Source organism: Pygoscelis adeliae, unplaced genomic scaffold, assembly GCF_000699105.1.
Source record: "Pygoscelis adeliae isolate BGI_AS28 unplaced genomic scaffold, ASM69910v1 Scaffold10, whole genome shotgun sequence".
Classification (NCBI taxonomy): Eukaryota; Metazoa; Chordata; class Aves; order Sphenisciformes; family Spheniscidae; genus Pygoscelis; species Pygoscelis adeliae.
In genome coordinates this window covers 1,583,086-1,599,224 of record NW_008824053.1, presented here as the reverse complement: position 1 = coordinate 1,599,224, position 16,139 = coordinate 1,583,086, and the positions used below count along the sequence as shown (strand labels likewise).

General features: G+C 38.2%; 1 protein-coding gene across 1 annotated transcript in view; it reads left to right on the top strand.

Annotated features, from left to right (window-relative positions):
* Positions 1-16,139, top strand: part of SLC30A7 (solute carrier family 30 (zinc transporter), member 7) — a 34,951-nt gene that overhangs the window by 3,629 nt on the left and 15,183 nt on the right. Inside the window, exons 3-9 of the mRNA XM_009333854.1 lie at positions 334-391; positions 5,036-5,190; positions 6,677-6,764; positions 7,449-7,575; positions 8,513-8,668; positions 10,256-10,306; positions 12,458-12,593. Of these exons, the coding sequence (XP_009332129.1) occupies positions 334-391; positions 5,036-5,190; positions 6,677-6,764; positions 7,449-7,575; positions 8,513-8,668; positions 10,256-10,306; positions 12,458-12,593 (771 nt within the window). The remainder of the gene's footprint in view (positions 1-333; positions 392-5,035; positions 5,191-6,676; positions 6,765-7,448; positions 7,576-8,512; positions 8,669-10,255; positions 10,307-12,457; positions 12,594-16,139) is intronic.

The following is a 16,139-nucleotide window of genomic DNA, read 5'->3' as shown; positions in this document are numbered from 1 at the left end:
CAGGAATGCGGATTTGGAAACAGTTTCATCCTACTATTTATCATTTTCCTCTGAATCTCTCGCACTGTACTATAAAATCCTTAACCTTGATTACAGAAATTGCTACTCTAGCACTAGTAGGAGCACAGTGCTATCTCAGGCACAGGCTGTCTTGGCAATGTGCTTGGTTTTGACTTTGTTGATTCACTTTGTGAGGATTATTGTATGCGTAGCCTGTTTATTCAAGTATGGATATTTTTTTTTTAATAACTCAGGAGGTGCAAATATTTTTCTCAATGGTTCAGGTATAAAGAGCTTTGTGTTCATGTGAGTTCGTTCTGATGTATCTTTTAGGCATAACGATTTTTTTGGTAGTGTGACCAGAAATGAAATCTATACCACAAAAAGTCCTGTATATGAGATAATTAAACTGAGAAACTGAAGTGACGCTTGCCAGAAATTTGTTACAGAAGAATTGGGCTTACTGGATTTGAGAAGACTCTTACTTATTTTTGTTCATTATAGAGATTAAGAATTGGGATTTGCTGGATAGTTGTTAGTTGGACCTCTTGTTTATATTTCAAGTCACTAACTTCAGGTATCTTTACATTAAGCCTAGATTTTGGGCTAGAACAAAACAGTATCTTAGCAAGTATCTCTTTAAATAGAGCGGAGTAGCAGAGGATGTAATGAGGAATGCCTTCAGTCAAAGCAGACGGTTCACGCCTTGGAAGAACAAACATATAACAAGCAAACAAGGAGCCCTATAGGGAAAATTATTTCCTGAGTTTGAAAGACACAGCTCCTTTGCTGTCCGTGTGAGAGATGCAGAAACGGAACGTTTGTAAAGGGGATTTTCTGTATCATCTTGGAGCACTTCTTTATTCCACTGTGGCCTGTCTTGGGTATGGCCAGTGCCTGATGCTGCAAGAGTTAGGACCATGATCTTGAATTCTGTTCTCTCTGGTGTCCCTGATGATGTCAGTGAGTGTAAGATAGCAAGGCTAACAGGCTGCCATGGTTATTCAGATGATTCTTCCTTTGGCTTCCACAGGCTAAGGAATTTCTTTTTAATTGTGATTCTGAAAACTACACTTTTATCCATTTAAATTTAAGCAGATTGCTGAGAGTTCTTTGACTAGGATATTCTTATTTCAAAATCAAGTCTATGATTTTAGCCCCCCAAATTTTTGTCGGCAAGTTCTAAAAGTCTTCAGTTTTAATTTTTTTGTTTGTTTGTTTTAATTATTACTTCTTACATTCTCCTTAGCTTTTGTTTGCCAAGTAAGTTGTTTCCTGAACTCACATAGCTGTTTTATTGTTTATATGATCCTCTTACAAATACTCTGGTATGTTGATGTTCTTGAAGCGCAGACAACAGAACTGGATGTGGTATTTTGCTAGCTGAGAGCTTGTTTAAAGTCAAAATCTGCAACTTGGGCTGTTCTGTTTTAAAATACTATTACATGCATACTTGTGTAATTTGGTATTAAACTTGTGTTATTAAATCAACTATGGAAGACTATGATTATGTCTAATCATTTAGACACAATGTGTTTGAGTTTGTGAGGGTTTCTACTAGATTATACTCTGGATGATGTGTCCCAGTTCTAATGGAAGTTCCTGTGTACATCCCGTGTTGCTAGTGGTTGACTGGATCGCTGGTTTACTTTAGAAATCGCTTTGCACCCGGTTTTTTAAGGTCTGATTAATTTACAGGTCACTTAAAAAAAGCCTCAGATGAAATCAGATTGGCCTCTTACTAGGCTTCCTATCGTTTGTGCAGTTGAATCTCTTATAGCTGTACCTATTATACAGAGCATGTTTATGCCATGAGGTGAAGTGTGTTGCAGACACAGTCGGTAGTGACCCCTGTTGATCAATCCACATGCCTCTGGCTGCTTGGAGATGTTAGCTTAGGTCTTGAAAGCAGCACAGCTGTGTTGGTGTTGCACCTATGGTAAGTCTTGCCTCTGTGAGATTTGCAGGTGTGGGCACAGCGCCATGGTAACTTGCTGTATGATTTCTGGTTCTAGAGCTAGTATGGGATTTTGTTTCAGTAACAGCCCTTATACGCTCTTTCCCAGGAGACTCTATAAAAAAACCCCCAAACCTCAGAAACCACTAGGTATCTCTGTTTAGCCATGCTTATTCCTTCCATTTCATAATTATTACAAACTTATGGTTACTGTCACCCTAATTACCTTCTACCTGAATGTTTGGTGTGTTTTGTGGGGTTTTTTTCCCCACTGGATCTTCCTTACTGTTCAGAACCAAACCTAAAATGAGCTGTTTCCCTAGGGATGTCACCTGGTTTTGGGGAGGGGGAAGCTGCCACCTACACCCTTCAGGAATTCGATAGGGAATTCCGTTCTGCTGCTTCACGGGCATCCAGCTAAAACCTTTGGTCTTCCTTTAAAGTTTGTTCAGAAAAACTTCATCTGTTTCCTGCTTTGGCAGCTAGAGCACCTGAGGACAATTTATCATGACATCGTCCTCTGCCTTAAATGTGTTATAGTTGTATGTATATATACTTCTGTATGTGTGCATAAAGTATATATGTAAATATAGAGAGAGAGCAAGACTTCTGTTCTGTCTCCTCTCCTCCAAACCCACTTCTTCTACAGTTGAGTGTTTCATCTGAAACACATCAGATTAATCTTGAAATTTATTTCAGTCAGGCTGAAATGGTTTGGTTTCTTAGCATGAAGTAGTTCGAACTTTGGCTAATGAAACTTTGTATTTGACTTCAGTGTGAAAACATGGCTGTCCTTTAGAATTTGTTACCACCAGTAATTGCTTTTTGTTCTTCAGTTTCCAAGAACTGAGTTGTGTACTAATTGTTCTTAGACAACCAAAGGGTCGGGAAAAGGGAACTTTTGGGACAATTGTAGTAACAAATGCACATCAGTACCTCTGTACCAAATGCCTTCTCAAACATGAAGCAATTCTTGTGTTTTGATGCCCATACTTCCTTGCAGACTTACAGAACCTGTTTATGATTAGTAATTTAGTAAAACTTGGTAACTGTTGTGTGTGGTGTTAAATCCAATTTACATACAGCCTACAAACTGATACGAGTTCTACTGACTGGGTAACTCGTGAACTAAGTTAAGTTGCTTTGAACTTTGTAGGGTAGAACAGCATGCTAAACTTTTCCCGTGTTTGCCAGTCAAGACTGTAGTTGTGTATTGGTCGTTGAAATAAACCATTTTAGAAGTGGTATCTCAGCAGCTGCTTCCTTCAGCTTCTAGATCAAAGTTGAGTGTGTGTCTTCTAGTCAATGCCTTGCAGCTGATAAGGCAAAGATTTGAGGACTAAAGGTTTACAAGCAGCGGCTCATCATTGTTCTAATACCACTCTATCATTTTTGAACTGGAATTAGCTTGGATCCATTCAGCTGAAAGCACAGATAGAGCAAGTATTTGTTTGCTTTTATTTCTGTGTGGACATATTCCAGTCAAACTAGAAGAGTAATGGTGATCACCAGCAAAAGGAGCAAATGATTGCTATCTTTACCCTTAGCAAAACGAAAAGGCAGCCATCCGTAGCAACTTAGCACTCTTGTCCGCGTTTTTATTTTTTAAAATCGTTGATAGAGCTCTGTGCTCTCAGGATTATTATTGTTGCTTCCTTTGGTTTAGTGTAGCTTCACCACAGTATGTTAACCTTGGATGTGTGTGATCCCAGTGGAAATCAGGATGCTGGAAACCTTGCTTTTTGCTGTGAAGTAATGTAGTTACCTATCCCTCTCTCATCATAGTCTGTTATAGTGAGAAGAACTAGATGCATCTTGGATAAATTCTATACCTGTTTATGATTCAGGCTAAAACACTGGCTGAAGGTTTGTGATTGGAAATTTGGAGACTGAGCAGCAATAGATTAAAAAGAAAGCAGGTCTGGTGCTTTGGCAGTGCTATCAGGGGCTGCCTTCTCCGCTCAGGTAAAATGTAAAAACAGATGTAAACATAAAAGGTGGCTATTTAGGAAAGGTGTGTAGTAGTCAAAAGTACTTAACAAGTATATTGCTTGGTGTCCTGCTTTTATTTCAGGCAAAAGAGAGTATAATCTTAGAATTCCCTGTGTACTGAAACTCCATTTTTTTTAGCCTGCCCTACTCATAGAAGGTGTCAAGTTGCTTCAGTGTGAATGAACATCAAAGACAAGTTCTCATCTGATGATGTGTTAGTTCTGAAATAAAATGCTTGAGAGGAAAACTGCTATGCTGAAGTAGACTTTACAGTCTTGGAATGTTTGACATAATAAATTATAAGTGGAAGACTTCAGTCTTTACAGGCCTAAAATATTTTGTCACAGGCATATGTTTGTCAAAATTTTATGAAACTTTATTTTGATTGATTCATTGGGGTTTTTTTTACTGCAGACATTAAAGAATTTTTGACCAAATTTTCCCTGTGTGTGAAGACTCTGCCAAAGTATCAAGTTTGAAAATGGATTTGAGAATATTGCTTTTGTAAATGCTTAGTGCCATCACTATGGTGGTATTGGTAGTCTTCAGCAGAACAGTCTTAGTGTTATTGCACTAGTTAACCTATATGCATGGTGTATAATAGATACTCAAAAGCAGTCTCTTTAAACCCAATTTTCTTTTTTAACTAGATGTAAAATACTGCTTTTACAAACATACGTGGGGTCAGTATTTAAATGAAACTTCTGTGTATACACTTTTCCAGCCAAATTTGCTCATATGGTCAAACTATAAATCGAAATATAAGGACAAATACCTGCCACTAGAATTACGTTGGCAAGAGATGCGGCTGTGAGTATAGCTACTCCAGGGGCTTTGATTTGTGTCAGTGGAAACCACCCCCCTGCTACCACCAAAATCATATGCTAGGAGGATTTTTTTGCCAAGGGCTCTTCCAAAGTGCCTCCCCTAAGCTGACAAAAGCAGTTTTGTCATCATATTTGTATTGGTGATCTAGTGTGGGTTTCTCCTCTGTGCTGGCAACACCATGTCTGAAGCTTAGACACACAGTGTATTCTGCTAGTGTGTAAAAGATTAAATGCTGTTTTTTTCATACTCAACATGTAGTGTATGGAACATAACATTTTTTTTTTCCTGTTCTTTTCCAGTTTAGGTCTAATATCAGATTCTTTTCATATGTTTTTTGACTGTACTGCTCTATTGGCTGGATTAGCAGCTTCAGTTATTTCAAAATGGAGGTCAAACGATGCTTTCTCATATGGGTAAGAAACTTCAGGCTGTTACCTTAATGTATTTTAGTAAATGTCTAGGTGGTAATTTTTCACTGTATGAACAAAACCTTTTTTTGCAGAACATGGAAAAGCTGTGTTGAAAGGGTGGGTTTTTAAGGTGAGTTATGTAAACCTTTAAGTTAATATCCCCCTAGAAACAGTAAAAAAGTGAAGGCATTGCTTTTGGGGAGCAGGTTTATCACTTCCAAGATCTCTGTGATCATACTAGTGGAAACAAGTTATGCAGCAGAAAGTGGTCCTCCATTGTCATGTGTTTGTGGCACCAGTAAAGTAAGAGCAGCCGCATCGTGGGGTTGTCCTCACAGCGCAGTGAGATGTGTTATAGGGAATCTCAGATATCTCGGACTCCTGGTGCCCCATGCCTTCTTTGGAACAGAAAGTTACAACTGAAAGGAGCTAAGTCTCAGTGACGCTGCACCTGAGGTTATTCTCAGAACCAGCAGGATTCAACAGCTGTGGCTACCACTAACACAGATCCTCAAGGCTGAGGTATGTCATTCCGTACCGCCCTTCGTGGATACAGCTGCTGCAGCTGGTTCTGTTTGAAGGGCACTTGTTCCCTTGCACGTTGCAGTTGTGCCCTATAAAACAATACTGGTGATACAATATTATTAATTGGTGATAGTGATCAATTAACAGCAAATGAGCCGTAACGTGGGTTGCTGCATTCCCCATAGCATTACTGACCTGAATGTCAGCATCTAGCTTCAGGTGTCTTGCCTAAGCCTGGGTCATGTAGTTTGACACTTAAAGCACTGTTTAATTAAGGTGGAAACTCCAGTGTGCCTAGAAATCAATTTAGGAAGAATTGATTGTACCATGAAATAATTGCAATGAAAGCAGGTTCTGTATTAATTACTGCTCTGCATTTAAACAGCTGGTGTTCCATTTATTAGAGAAAAGCCACAATTTATTAAGTCTGATGTTTGCTACATTGGAATTGCATGTTATTCTAACCTGGCTGTTCTTTATTGGAAAAATTTAGTAGCTGAAATAATTAATTTCTACTTAAAACTTTTACTAAAAATCCCCCAAAAACTAGAGGGGGAGCAGATTAATGTATGGCTGTTTGATATTAAACAGGATTTTACATCAGCAGACTTTGATTACATCTCGCATGCTTATCTTACTTTGTGGCTTCCAAAGATCTGTTTATACCATAACTATCAGTAGAGATGATCTTAAGTGGGAAGATTTTGACGTATTTGAAAGTTTTCTTTCATCTAGATCAGGTAATGGCTGATCTAGATCAAGTAATTTCTGTCAAAATACAACATAGTGAATTTCATATACTTACCTGTAGTTTATATATTGCGCCTTCCATTTAGCAAATCTCTGTGTAATACAGCTGTTTGAGAACTACAAGGTTGTACTCCAGTCTCTTAAGTTCCACTCTTAATTTTCAGCATTTAAATGGAGGTGGTAATATCTGTTCTTGCTTTTTTGTTTCTTGCAGGTATGTTCGAGCAGAAGTACTTGCTGGTTTTGTAAATGGTTTATTCCTCATCTTTACAGCATTCTTCATTTTTTCTGAAGGTGTTGAGGTATGTTATGAAGTCAATTGCACTATCAACTGTCACATTTCTATTTGTAGAGCATATTTAATGGGGATAAAATTATTGAAATTGATTATGTTCACTCTTGCAACACTTAGCTTCAGATCCAAATTGTGTTAGGCCTATAATGTCTCATTGAAAAGAAACTTCCAAAGAGAGTAGGGTAAAAAAGAACTAAAAAAAAAAAAATCTAGATTTTAGAAGTTTTGAAAAATGCCAAATTTGTTCTCAATCTTCATTTCGTTCCCCTCATCCCCTCACCATTCTAAGGAGAAGGGAAGAAATGACGTTCTAGACTCTCGGAAGTTGTTTGGATGACGGGCAATCCACATATGACAACAAACTTGAATGTTTTCATATGGTATTGAGCCACATCCCACAGCACAATGAAATGTTATGATAAAAGTTAGCTAGACTATCAGAATATTATATTGTACTTTCACAGCTTTACTAATAAAACTTCAGCTTCAGACAGTAAGAATTAGTCTGTGTACCATCCCAAAAACTGTAAGTCCTGAGTAATTTCTAATTATGTCTTTATACATGCCTGTTTGTATGAAAATGCTCCTGTATCTAAGCATTATTTTCAGTGCCTTTTAATAATGCAAAGAGATTGTAGAACTCTACATTTGCTTCTTGGTTTGTTGGGTTTATTTGTTTGTTTTTTTTTAGAGAGCACTGGAGCCTCCTGACGTGCATCATGAGAGACTTCTTCCTGTTTCTATACTAGGATTCATTGTAAATCTTATAGGAATATTTGTTTTTCAACACGGAGGTCATGGGCATTCACATGGCTCTGGTAGGATGTCTATAATTTTCAGTACTGTTTCCTTTCTTGGCACCCTGTGTTCCAGGACCTTATAATCTTCCAATGAGAACCCCAGGATTAAATTTTAATGTCTTTTTAGTGGCAATCCTAGCCAAATGCATATGTGACTTGTTGCAATATTGACTTTCATGTTTTATCACTAGCCCTAGTATGTCACTACCGTACTTCTCATGTTAATATCTATTAACTGGAAGACCGAGCATGCCAGAATCTGCTTTCTGGAACATGCACTCTTCTGCACCTTACTGGAAGTGATTTGCAGAGTGTCTTTTGGACAAAATTAAGCTGGAGTTAAGTGAGGTCCTGGCTGGAAAATTTACAAAACAGTGTCTGAACCAAATTTTAAGTATGGGATGATTCAGCCTCAGGTGCTTCTCAACGTAGTGTCTTTTGAATTTGAATGCAGAATTTATTTGCCTAAATATATATGGTAAACATTTTGTTTGGGTTTTTTTTCTGCAAAGCTAATTGGTATCTCTTTCGGCTTAACATATAAACTGATACAGACTGATGGCAGAAAATAGTCTTTGGTCTTTAAGCAGCAATTTAAGCTTGAATTTTTAATGTGTGAATGATAGCCGATTTCTGGTTTCTTAAAACAGCTGGTTTTAATGTGCTTCTATCTAATTATGTGTACATTTTCCAAATTGTACTAAAAGTGTAGCACAACTTGTCTCGAAGTAAGAATGTATAAAAGCACTTGACTTCTCAAATCAGGTATGTATCACACAGCTGCACAGCATAGATTTAGATGACAAACAGCTTGTGTTAATTTTCTTAACTTACTTAAAGCCATACCTTAACACGACCTAAAACATTAATAGGTTTCGAGTAGCTTAGAAACAAATGTAAGCATACTTTTATTCAACACTTAAACTTATACTCTGATGGTGATATTTGTTTATAGGGCATGAACACAGCCATTCTCTATTTAATGGTGGTCTCAGCCACGGACACAGTCACGGAGGTCATGGTCACAGCCATGAACATAAACACGCTCATGGACACGCTCATGATCGTGGCCATAGCCATGGACACTCTCATGGTCAGGATTATTGTCATGGTAAGTACTTAGTTAATGTCACAGACCATCTTGACTCAATTTAAATTTGCTATTAATGATTTACTGAAAAAAAAGAGAGGGTGCTGGCAGCTTGTTGTGAGCATATATGGAAGTAGTTTCACTAAATGTGTGGTATGCTATGCCATCACCATGTTTTGTGGCTCATTTTGGTAAGTGCTGTTTCACTTGCAGTAAGTTCAGTTTTAGTTTTTAAAGGTTTTGCTTTACCTGCATTTTTTGAATGTTCATTGTAATGTTACGTGTTGGCAAAAGATAAAACAGATGTATGCTATAGCAATATAGTGAAATTAGTTATCGAGTGCTTTGTTTCAATTTTTCATTAAAATCAATGGACAAGTTAAGCTGCTTTGCTAGTGTTCTTCACTTGAATAATCTTACAGATCAAGATCTTAAGAAAGATGAACAAGCAATTTTACTTTGGGTACTTAGGCATTGATATGTCATACTTGGTTGCTAGGAGGATATATAAGATTTTCCCTGTCTTGTATAATTGTAATCTGTTTTAAAGCTGGTTATGAAAAAGGTACTTGGTATCTTAGCTGTGCTTAAATCTTTTCTATAAAGGCAAACAATCTGTGAAGAGACATCCATGCAAAATATGATCGGTAGCCTTCACTATGGGAGAAGAGACAGTGTGGTTACTATCTATTTGAAACAATACAAATGAAAGCCTTGTTGTAATGCAGGGTTGTCAATCCTTCCTGCCTAAGCCATAAACTAGAATCTGATGTGACTGAAAATGTACCCATTCAGAGCAGGGAATAGCGTGGTAACTTGCAGGCAGGAGGTGACAAAGAGTATAAAAAGATTTATGTGTACCTTCCTTGCTATTTTTAGTAGAAAATTGGTGCTTGTTTTCCGAGTGTTCTCCTGGAGTTTGGTTGGAAAGCAGGAGCTCCCTGCTCCTGCCTCTTCCTTGCTCTCCCCGTGCCCCCCACCCCAGTGGAACAGCAAATGTAGCTATCTGTTTTGTGCAATTTGATATTCGAATCAACTTTTGCATAAATTATTGTATATCTTCACTGGAAGTCATTTGCGATCCTTTAACAAGTTTTTCTTAAAATCTTTCTGATGTGTTCCACAGAGGCATTCATCTGCTTGGATGAGAGGATTTTTTGACTTAGTTCTACCTTCTCCAAGTCTTATCCTTGTTGTTTTACAATAGGTATAAATGCTTGCTTAAGTGAAATATTTCTGGTTAGCAAATTTATTTAACCTTACTCTTGTTTGTGTGTATGGCTTGTATTCTTGAGGGGGCCTTATTTTTTTTCTTATTATATAAGAAAGGTCTTATTTCTCAGTTTGTTTTCATTAAAAACAAATGTTGATCTTTTTATTTTTATGTATACATATATAAAATCTATTATGTAAAGTGCTATTTTCTTTAAAAAAAAAAGTGTTTTAAGACTTTTAACTTAATTGCTGCATTAAACAATAGCTAGAGTAAAAGCTAGTCATTGTGAGCAGCTTGTCTGTTCAAGAAATTTCAGAAAGGAAGACCATAACAGAATATACCACTAGAGAGAGCCTTTGTGTAGGTTAATATGCCAATAATTGTCTTCACAGATGACCATTCTCTTGAAGGGATGGCTGGATCCAGCAAACAGATTTTACAAGGTATGATGAAAATAAGTACAGTGGTTTATTAGTTTTATCACGGTCTGCCTGCCTGTGACTGTTTGTCACACATCTGTTTCAGATGGTGCCTCCGGGTAAACACTACATTTTTCTTAGAGGAGCTATTTTATGAAGTCCCCTTCCACCTGTAAACAGAGCAGTGCCATACCCTGTGCATGGCTCGGTGTTGAGATGCTCACTGAAGTCTAAATGTAATGCAGTGTCAACACAGTTTAAAAGGGAGATCCCAAAAGCTGGGATTCAGCTTCTGTTACTGATGCTGAAAAGTCAAATAATAAAAATCCAGGAAAGTGGTTAAAAGCAGAAACTTTAGGAGCCTAATTGCAATGTTCGCTCTGGAAAGTGAAAAACAGTATTATTAAGAGAGAATGTATTTGAAAAATGCAGATTTGAGATAGTTGTTAAAGGGTACCTGAGCTTAAAACTTGCATCTCATCAAGCTATTACAGTTGGTTTAGACAAGATGGTAATTCACTCTAAATTGCTTGGAGTCCATGATCTCCTGAACATTAGTGTAAATAAAACTGACATCTACATTATCAGTAATTTGAGCTTTGATTAATTTTTTTGCAGCGTTCAAGAGGGAGAAAATAATGTAATGTAAGAGGTAGTAATTATTTGGCATACCCGAATGTACACACTGTTTTCTCTTGTTGGATGATTTTCTGGCTTGTTTGTAGTCCTTGAAAAAGAACATTTTCAACCTCTTCCAGAATTTATAGTATACCATATTACATATATGTAAGCTCAGTACTTCAGTAGAAGATATTTGAAAGTCAGTCTTTCATGAAAGGCACGTTTTAATTGAAGCATATTAAAAAGACTCAATTTTACATAATTTTATTTTAATTTTTCAATACTGTGGTGGGTTGGCTCCAGCCAGCAACTAGGCACCCAGCAGCTGCTTGCTCACTCCTGCAGTGGGACAGGGAAGAGAATTAGAAGAGTAAAAGCGAGAACTACTCTTAGATTGAGATAAAGTTTAGTAAGTGAAGAGGGGAAAAAAAAAAAAGTGATGCAAAGACAATCGCTCACCACCTCCCACCAGCAGATCAATACCCAGGAAGTCTCTGAGCAACTGCTGACTTAGAAAGACTGCTCCTCAGTTTTATTGCTGAGCGTGATGTTATATGGTATGGAATATCCCTCTGGTCAGTTGGGGTCAGGTGTCCTGGCTGTGTCCCCTCCCAGCATCTTGCCCACCCCGCCCTACTTGCTGTGGGGGCAGAGTGAGGAACGGAAGGCCTTGATGATGCTGTGCAAGCGCTGTTTGGCAACAGCTAAAACATTGGGGTGTTATCAGCACAGTTTTAGTCACAAATCTAAACGACAGCGTCATGCAGGCTGCTATGGAGAAAACCGAACTCCATCCCAGCCAGACCCGCTACAAATGTAGACTTGGAAAAATCACTGAAGAGCTGATTTATAGTTGTGCGTTGTTTTTGTGAGGAGGGATTATCCGAGTATGGAGAATTGTATTAAAAAAGCTGTTTCTGAATAAGTGTTCCCGTCATTGCCAGCAGGGAGCTCCAAAGGCTAAATTTTTGCTAGCTGCAAAGTGCTTGTTTCTTTGTCTTTTAAGGTAGTGTGTTATTCTTCAAAATAAAAGTGAAGTTGTTCATGTCCGCAGCATTGTTTAATTCTCAAAATCATTTGTCTTGGATTTCCTTGCCAGATAACTTCTACAGGTATTGCCAATGAAACGTTAGCATCTTTCAAAGCTTTACAGAGCTGTTTCTGTTAACAGTCTTTCCATCATATACAGTGCTTATTGTTGTCTGTAGGCATCAGGGAACATGAGTTTCTTTACTGTAATATGGGTAGGTATTGAATGAAAAAAAAAATCTAGCTACATCTGTTAATCACTGCTTAAATTGATAGCCATGCCATGAAATACCCCTTACTGCTAAGTGCAGAAAATAATGTAAATTCTTCAAATGCTCTATATTCTACAAATACGTTGAAATCCTGTGATCACTTTCTGTGTGTTTAACCAAAAATTGACCACAAATTTAACAAGCATAAATCATGTTACCTAGTTCTTGCAACTCTTCTCCGTAACCTGTCTTTGAAATACTCCATTAGCTTTAAGAACACCAAGTTGTAATGATATCAATTAATCTCTTACAGGTGTATTTCTACACATTGTGGCAGACACGCTCGGAAGTATTGGCGTAATCATATCTGCTATATTGATGCAGAACTATGGTCTAATGATAGCAGATCCTATTTGTTCAATGCTGATAGCACTACTTATAGGTGTGAGGTAAGTGTTGCTATCACTGATATTTGCTAGTGTTTTTGATGCTAGTTACAGCACAAATTACAGCTCAGAAGAAAAGGTTTGTCTGTTATGCTAACGACTTACAACATTTGCTTTTCTTCCAAGAGTGATATGTTACCTCTGTTCTGTACGGCTGTTCTGGTTGCTCTTACATGAGCTATCTTTCTTTTCCTTTTCTACAGCTTTTGCTCTTAAATCTGCATATTTTACCCCTGTTTGCATAATACTACAAAAATGTCTTTCAGATTCAAACTGTAGAAAGCTTCCTCTCTGTATTTAGTACATGCTTATATAAACCAATGTACTCCAGTAAATGGAGCAGAATGGCTTCGGGGCAGCAGAGTTGAGCCTGCTGGCACAGGATGTGCCCTTGTCCTTGACAAATCAAGGCTGGTAACTTTTTTTTTCCCCCCTCCGGCGCGAACTGTCTTTTCCTTTGTATTTGTATTCTGAGACATCCTTACACCTTTTAAGATCTGATGGAAATGCTTCAAGTAGTTCTGGGCTTTCCTGGTTGTTGCTTACCAAGATCGCTGTAAATGTGAAGCTGTTTGGATTAGACTGGACAAGCAAACGTTTCGTTCAGTGATGCTGTTATTGAGGCTTTTCTGGCAGCAGTTTCAATGGTGGCATAGGGCAGAGTGCCACAACTCCAGTTACAACCTAATAACTGAACACTTTTGTCTCTTCAGTAGTGGTGAATGTCATCTGATTAACTGCAGCTACTTATAAACATGCCACATATGGTATAAGCATACCATATGCATGGCAGCATTCACAGAATTATTGATGTGAATCTCCCTATTTATCGGTGTAGGGCAACATGCTTCAGGCACCAAATGCCCACAGAAATCTGTGTGCTAGAGATAGCTGTTAAATTACCACTTTAATACAAACTTAGTATTTTGACTTAAACCTCCTGTAATTTCCTAAAGGATAAATTATTGCAAACTAATTCTATTACTGAAATCTCAAAAAATGGGAAAGAAAATGTGCAGGTTACCAAGGGGGAAGAAACTATTGCTGAGGTAATAGCTGAGTAAAACACAGGTTTCCATACATTTTGCATTTTAAGGGTCTAGCTTTGTGTACAGCCACGCATATGTGGAGTGCTGATCAGAAGATACCATGTGAATGAGAATTTTTTTTCTTCCATTCGTACAGAGGTTGGAAGAAGACTACCTTCCATAACAGAGGTTTTATAATAAAGCTGTATATAGGTCTTCTAGCACAGTTAGGAGGAACGTCTGAGGTCCATGTTCTGTGCTGAAAATACTGGAGGAGTTCACTGCTTCATGTGTCTTTTGACCTGGTACCAGACCTCAGCCTGTAACGTTATTTTGTTGGTCCACGATGCTATAAATGATCTCTAGAATCATGCTAACTGAGTGCAGTCAGATGCACCATAGTCAGTAGAAGCAAGCCTGCATTTCTTGCAGACTGACACATCCTGGCACAGCAGTGGAGCAAACACTAATTGCAGGGTTGGGTTGGGGTTTTTTTTTTTTAAGCAGTCCAACAGACTCAACTACTGATGGCTTTGCTTGAAATGCACTTAAACGAGATCATAAACAAGATGACTGGCAGTTTCAGATGGATATTCTTTGAGAGCTTGAGTTCCCTGTTGTGTTGTTTGACTTTAGTAATCTTCATTTACACTTCTGGGCATAAAACCTTGTTCATTCTGCCTTATTCTTCGCTATGCTGTGTGTGTGAAGTGCTCTTCTAGAAATAACGCAAAAGGTTTTTCAGATTTTCCCATAAGGGGATCTTTCCTAACAGTAATACGGGGGCCCAACTGATGTTTGCTAGGATATATAATAGTTTTGTCCTTAATCTTTTTCAAGTCACCTAAATCTGACCTAGAGAAAAGATTGTACTGAAATTTTGTGAAATTTAGAATTTGAGGGGAAAAACATTGTTTACAAAAAGACTTTAAACTGATAGTGGCAAGAGCTGTGTCTAGTTTTTTTTAAATTGTCTGTTTGCTGATGGGGTGCATGTGGGTTTGATGAGGGGGATGTTCAATATCTAGTGGAGGGATTCCTGGCCACTTCTGTGGGCCTATTTGCAACCTTGATAAATAACTTTTGGGGAGGATTTGGCTTTAGATTAAATAATTGTCTGCTGTTTCAGAGGAATATTTGTCAATTTTACTTGTGCGGAGTAGCCCATTTGTGTCCCTTTTACTAGTTAAACCAACTTTGATAAGGTGGAGTGGGGTAAGAGTACATGTGTGCCCTAACAAGTGGACCCATGCATGTGTGTTTAAAAATCAGGATCTGTTCTTTGTGGCTGTAATAAAGCAAGCATAGTTTTGAGTCAGAGATGCAAAAGCCAGTCTGATAAAGTTGTCCAAAAGTTTTAATGCTGTCTGGGGACTTTCCCCTAGTTGGGACTGTGAAGCTACGCTTCTTTCAGATAGCCTTGTGTAAAAGCCCCAGGATGCTGTCTCTTCTTACAAGAGAGAGTACTTTAGCTGATTGGTTTAAATCTAAACAGTAGTCTATTTTATTGCTCATCTTCCAAAGCTCTTTTGCATGACTCCACATTTTAAGTATATGAAATTTTCCATTTTAATTAGCTGCTTAGACGTCTGGTTCTACTTTAAACATATTAGTTATTAACTGATGAACTAGAGCAGGCAATACTCTCCTTACTGCTGTTAATGTTAACCAACAGCTCTTAGTGAAAGCAAAACCTTGAGCGTGGATGATCTTCTATGTCTTTGAGTACTCTGAAGCTTTACAATAAAGCAGCTGAAATGTCAAAATCTGTATGGAAATGCTTTTGCTCTTGGCTGTCAACTTGTTATTTGGGAGGGAGACTTCTTTCCTCGGAGAATGTCTTTATGCGTGTATGTCTTTGAGCTCTTGTTGTGCTGGCCTTCTGTCACTTGTTCTCAAATGCCAAATTACTGTATTGGATTAAGACTTGCCTGTAGTACAGGTGCTTTTTTATCATCAGGAAGGTATCTTAGGAAACAGTTGTGAATATTGCAGATGGCTACATGAGTGTAAATCTAAAGTCATGGTGGGAGAGCGGTCCAGACTTGAATATTCTCTATTAAATTTTAGATAACGAGGATACACTATTCTGAATGTTAATCTAGAAGCCCTGCTTGTTGTATATGACAATGAAGTATACATTGAGCAAATTATTTTCATAAAGTTGGAAATTCCCAATAAAATACAAACTGGTAAATGAATTTTTACTCATGTTGGTTGGTGGCTTTCTCCTCCAAGGGAAGGATCCTCAGACCAGTCTAGATTACAGTATCACTTTAAGGGGAGACAGGGAGGGGGTGTCGCCCTCCATGTCAATGACCAGCTGGAGTGCATGGAGCTCTGCCTGGGGATGGATGAGGAGCTGACCGAGAGCTTATGGGTCAGGATTAAAGGGAAGGCAGGGACAGGGGACATTACAGTGGGGGTCTGCTACAGGCCACCTGACCAGGAAGACCGAGCAGATGAGGCCCTCTATAGACAGATAGGAGCAGCCTCACGCCCACAAGTCCTAGTCCTCATG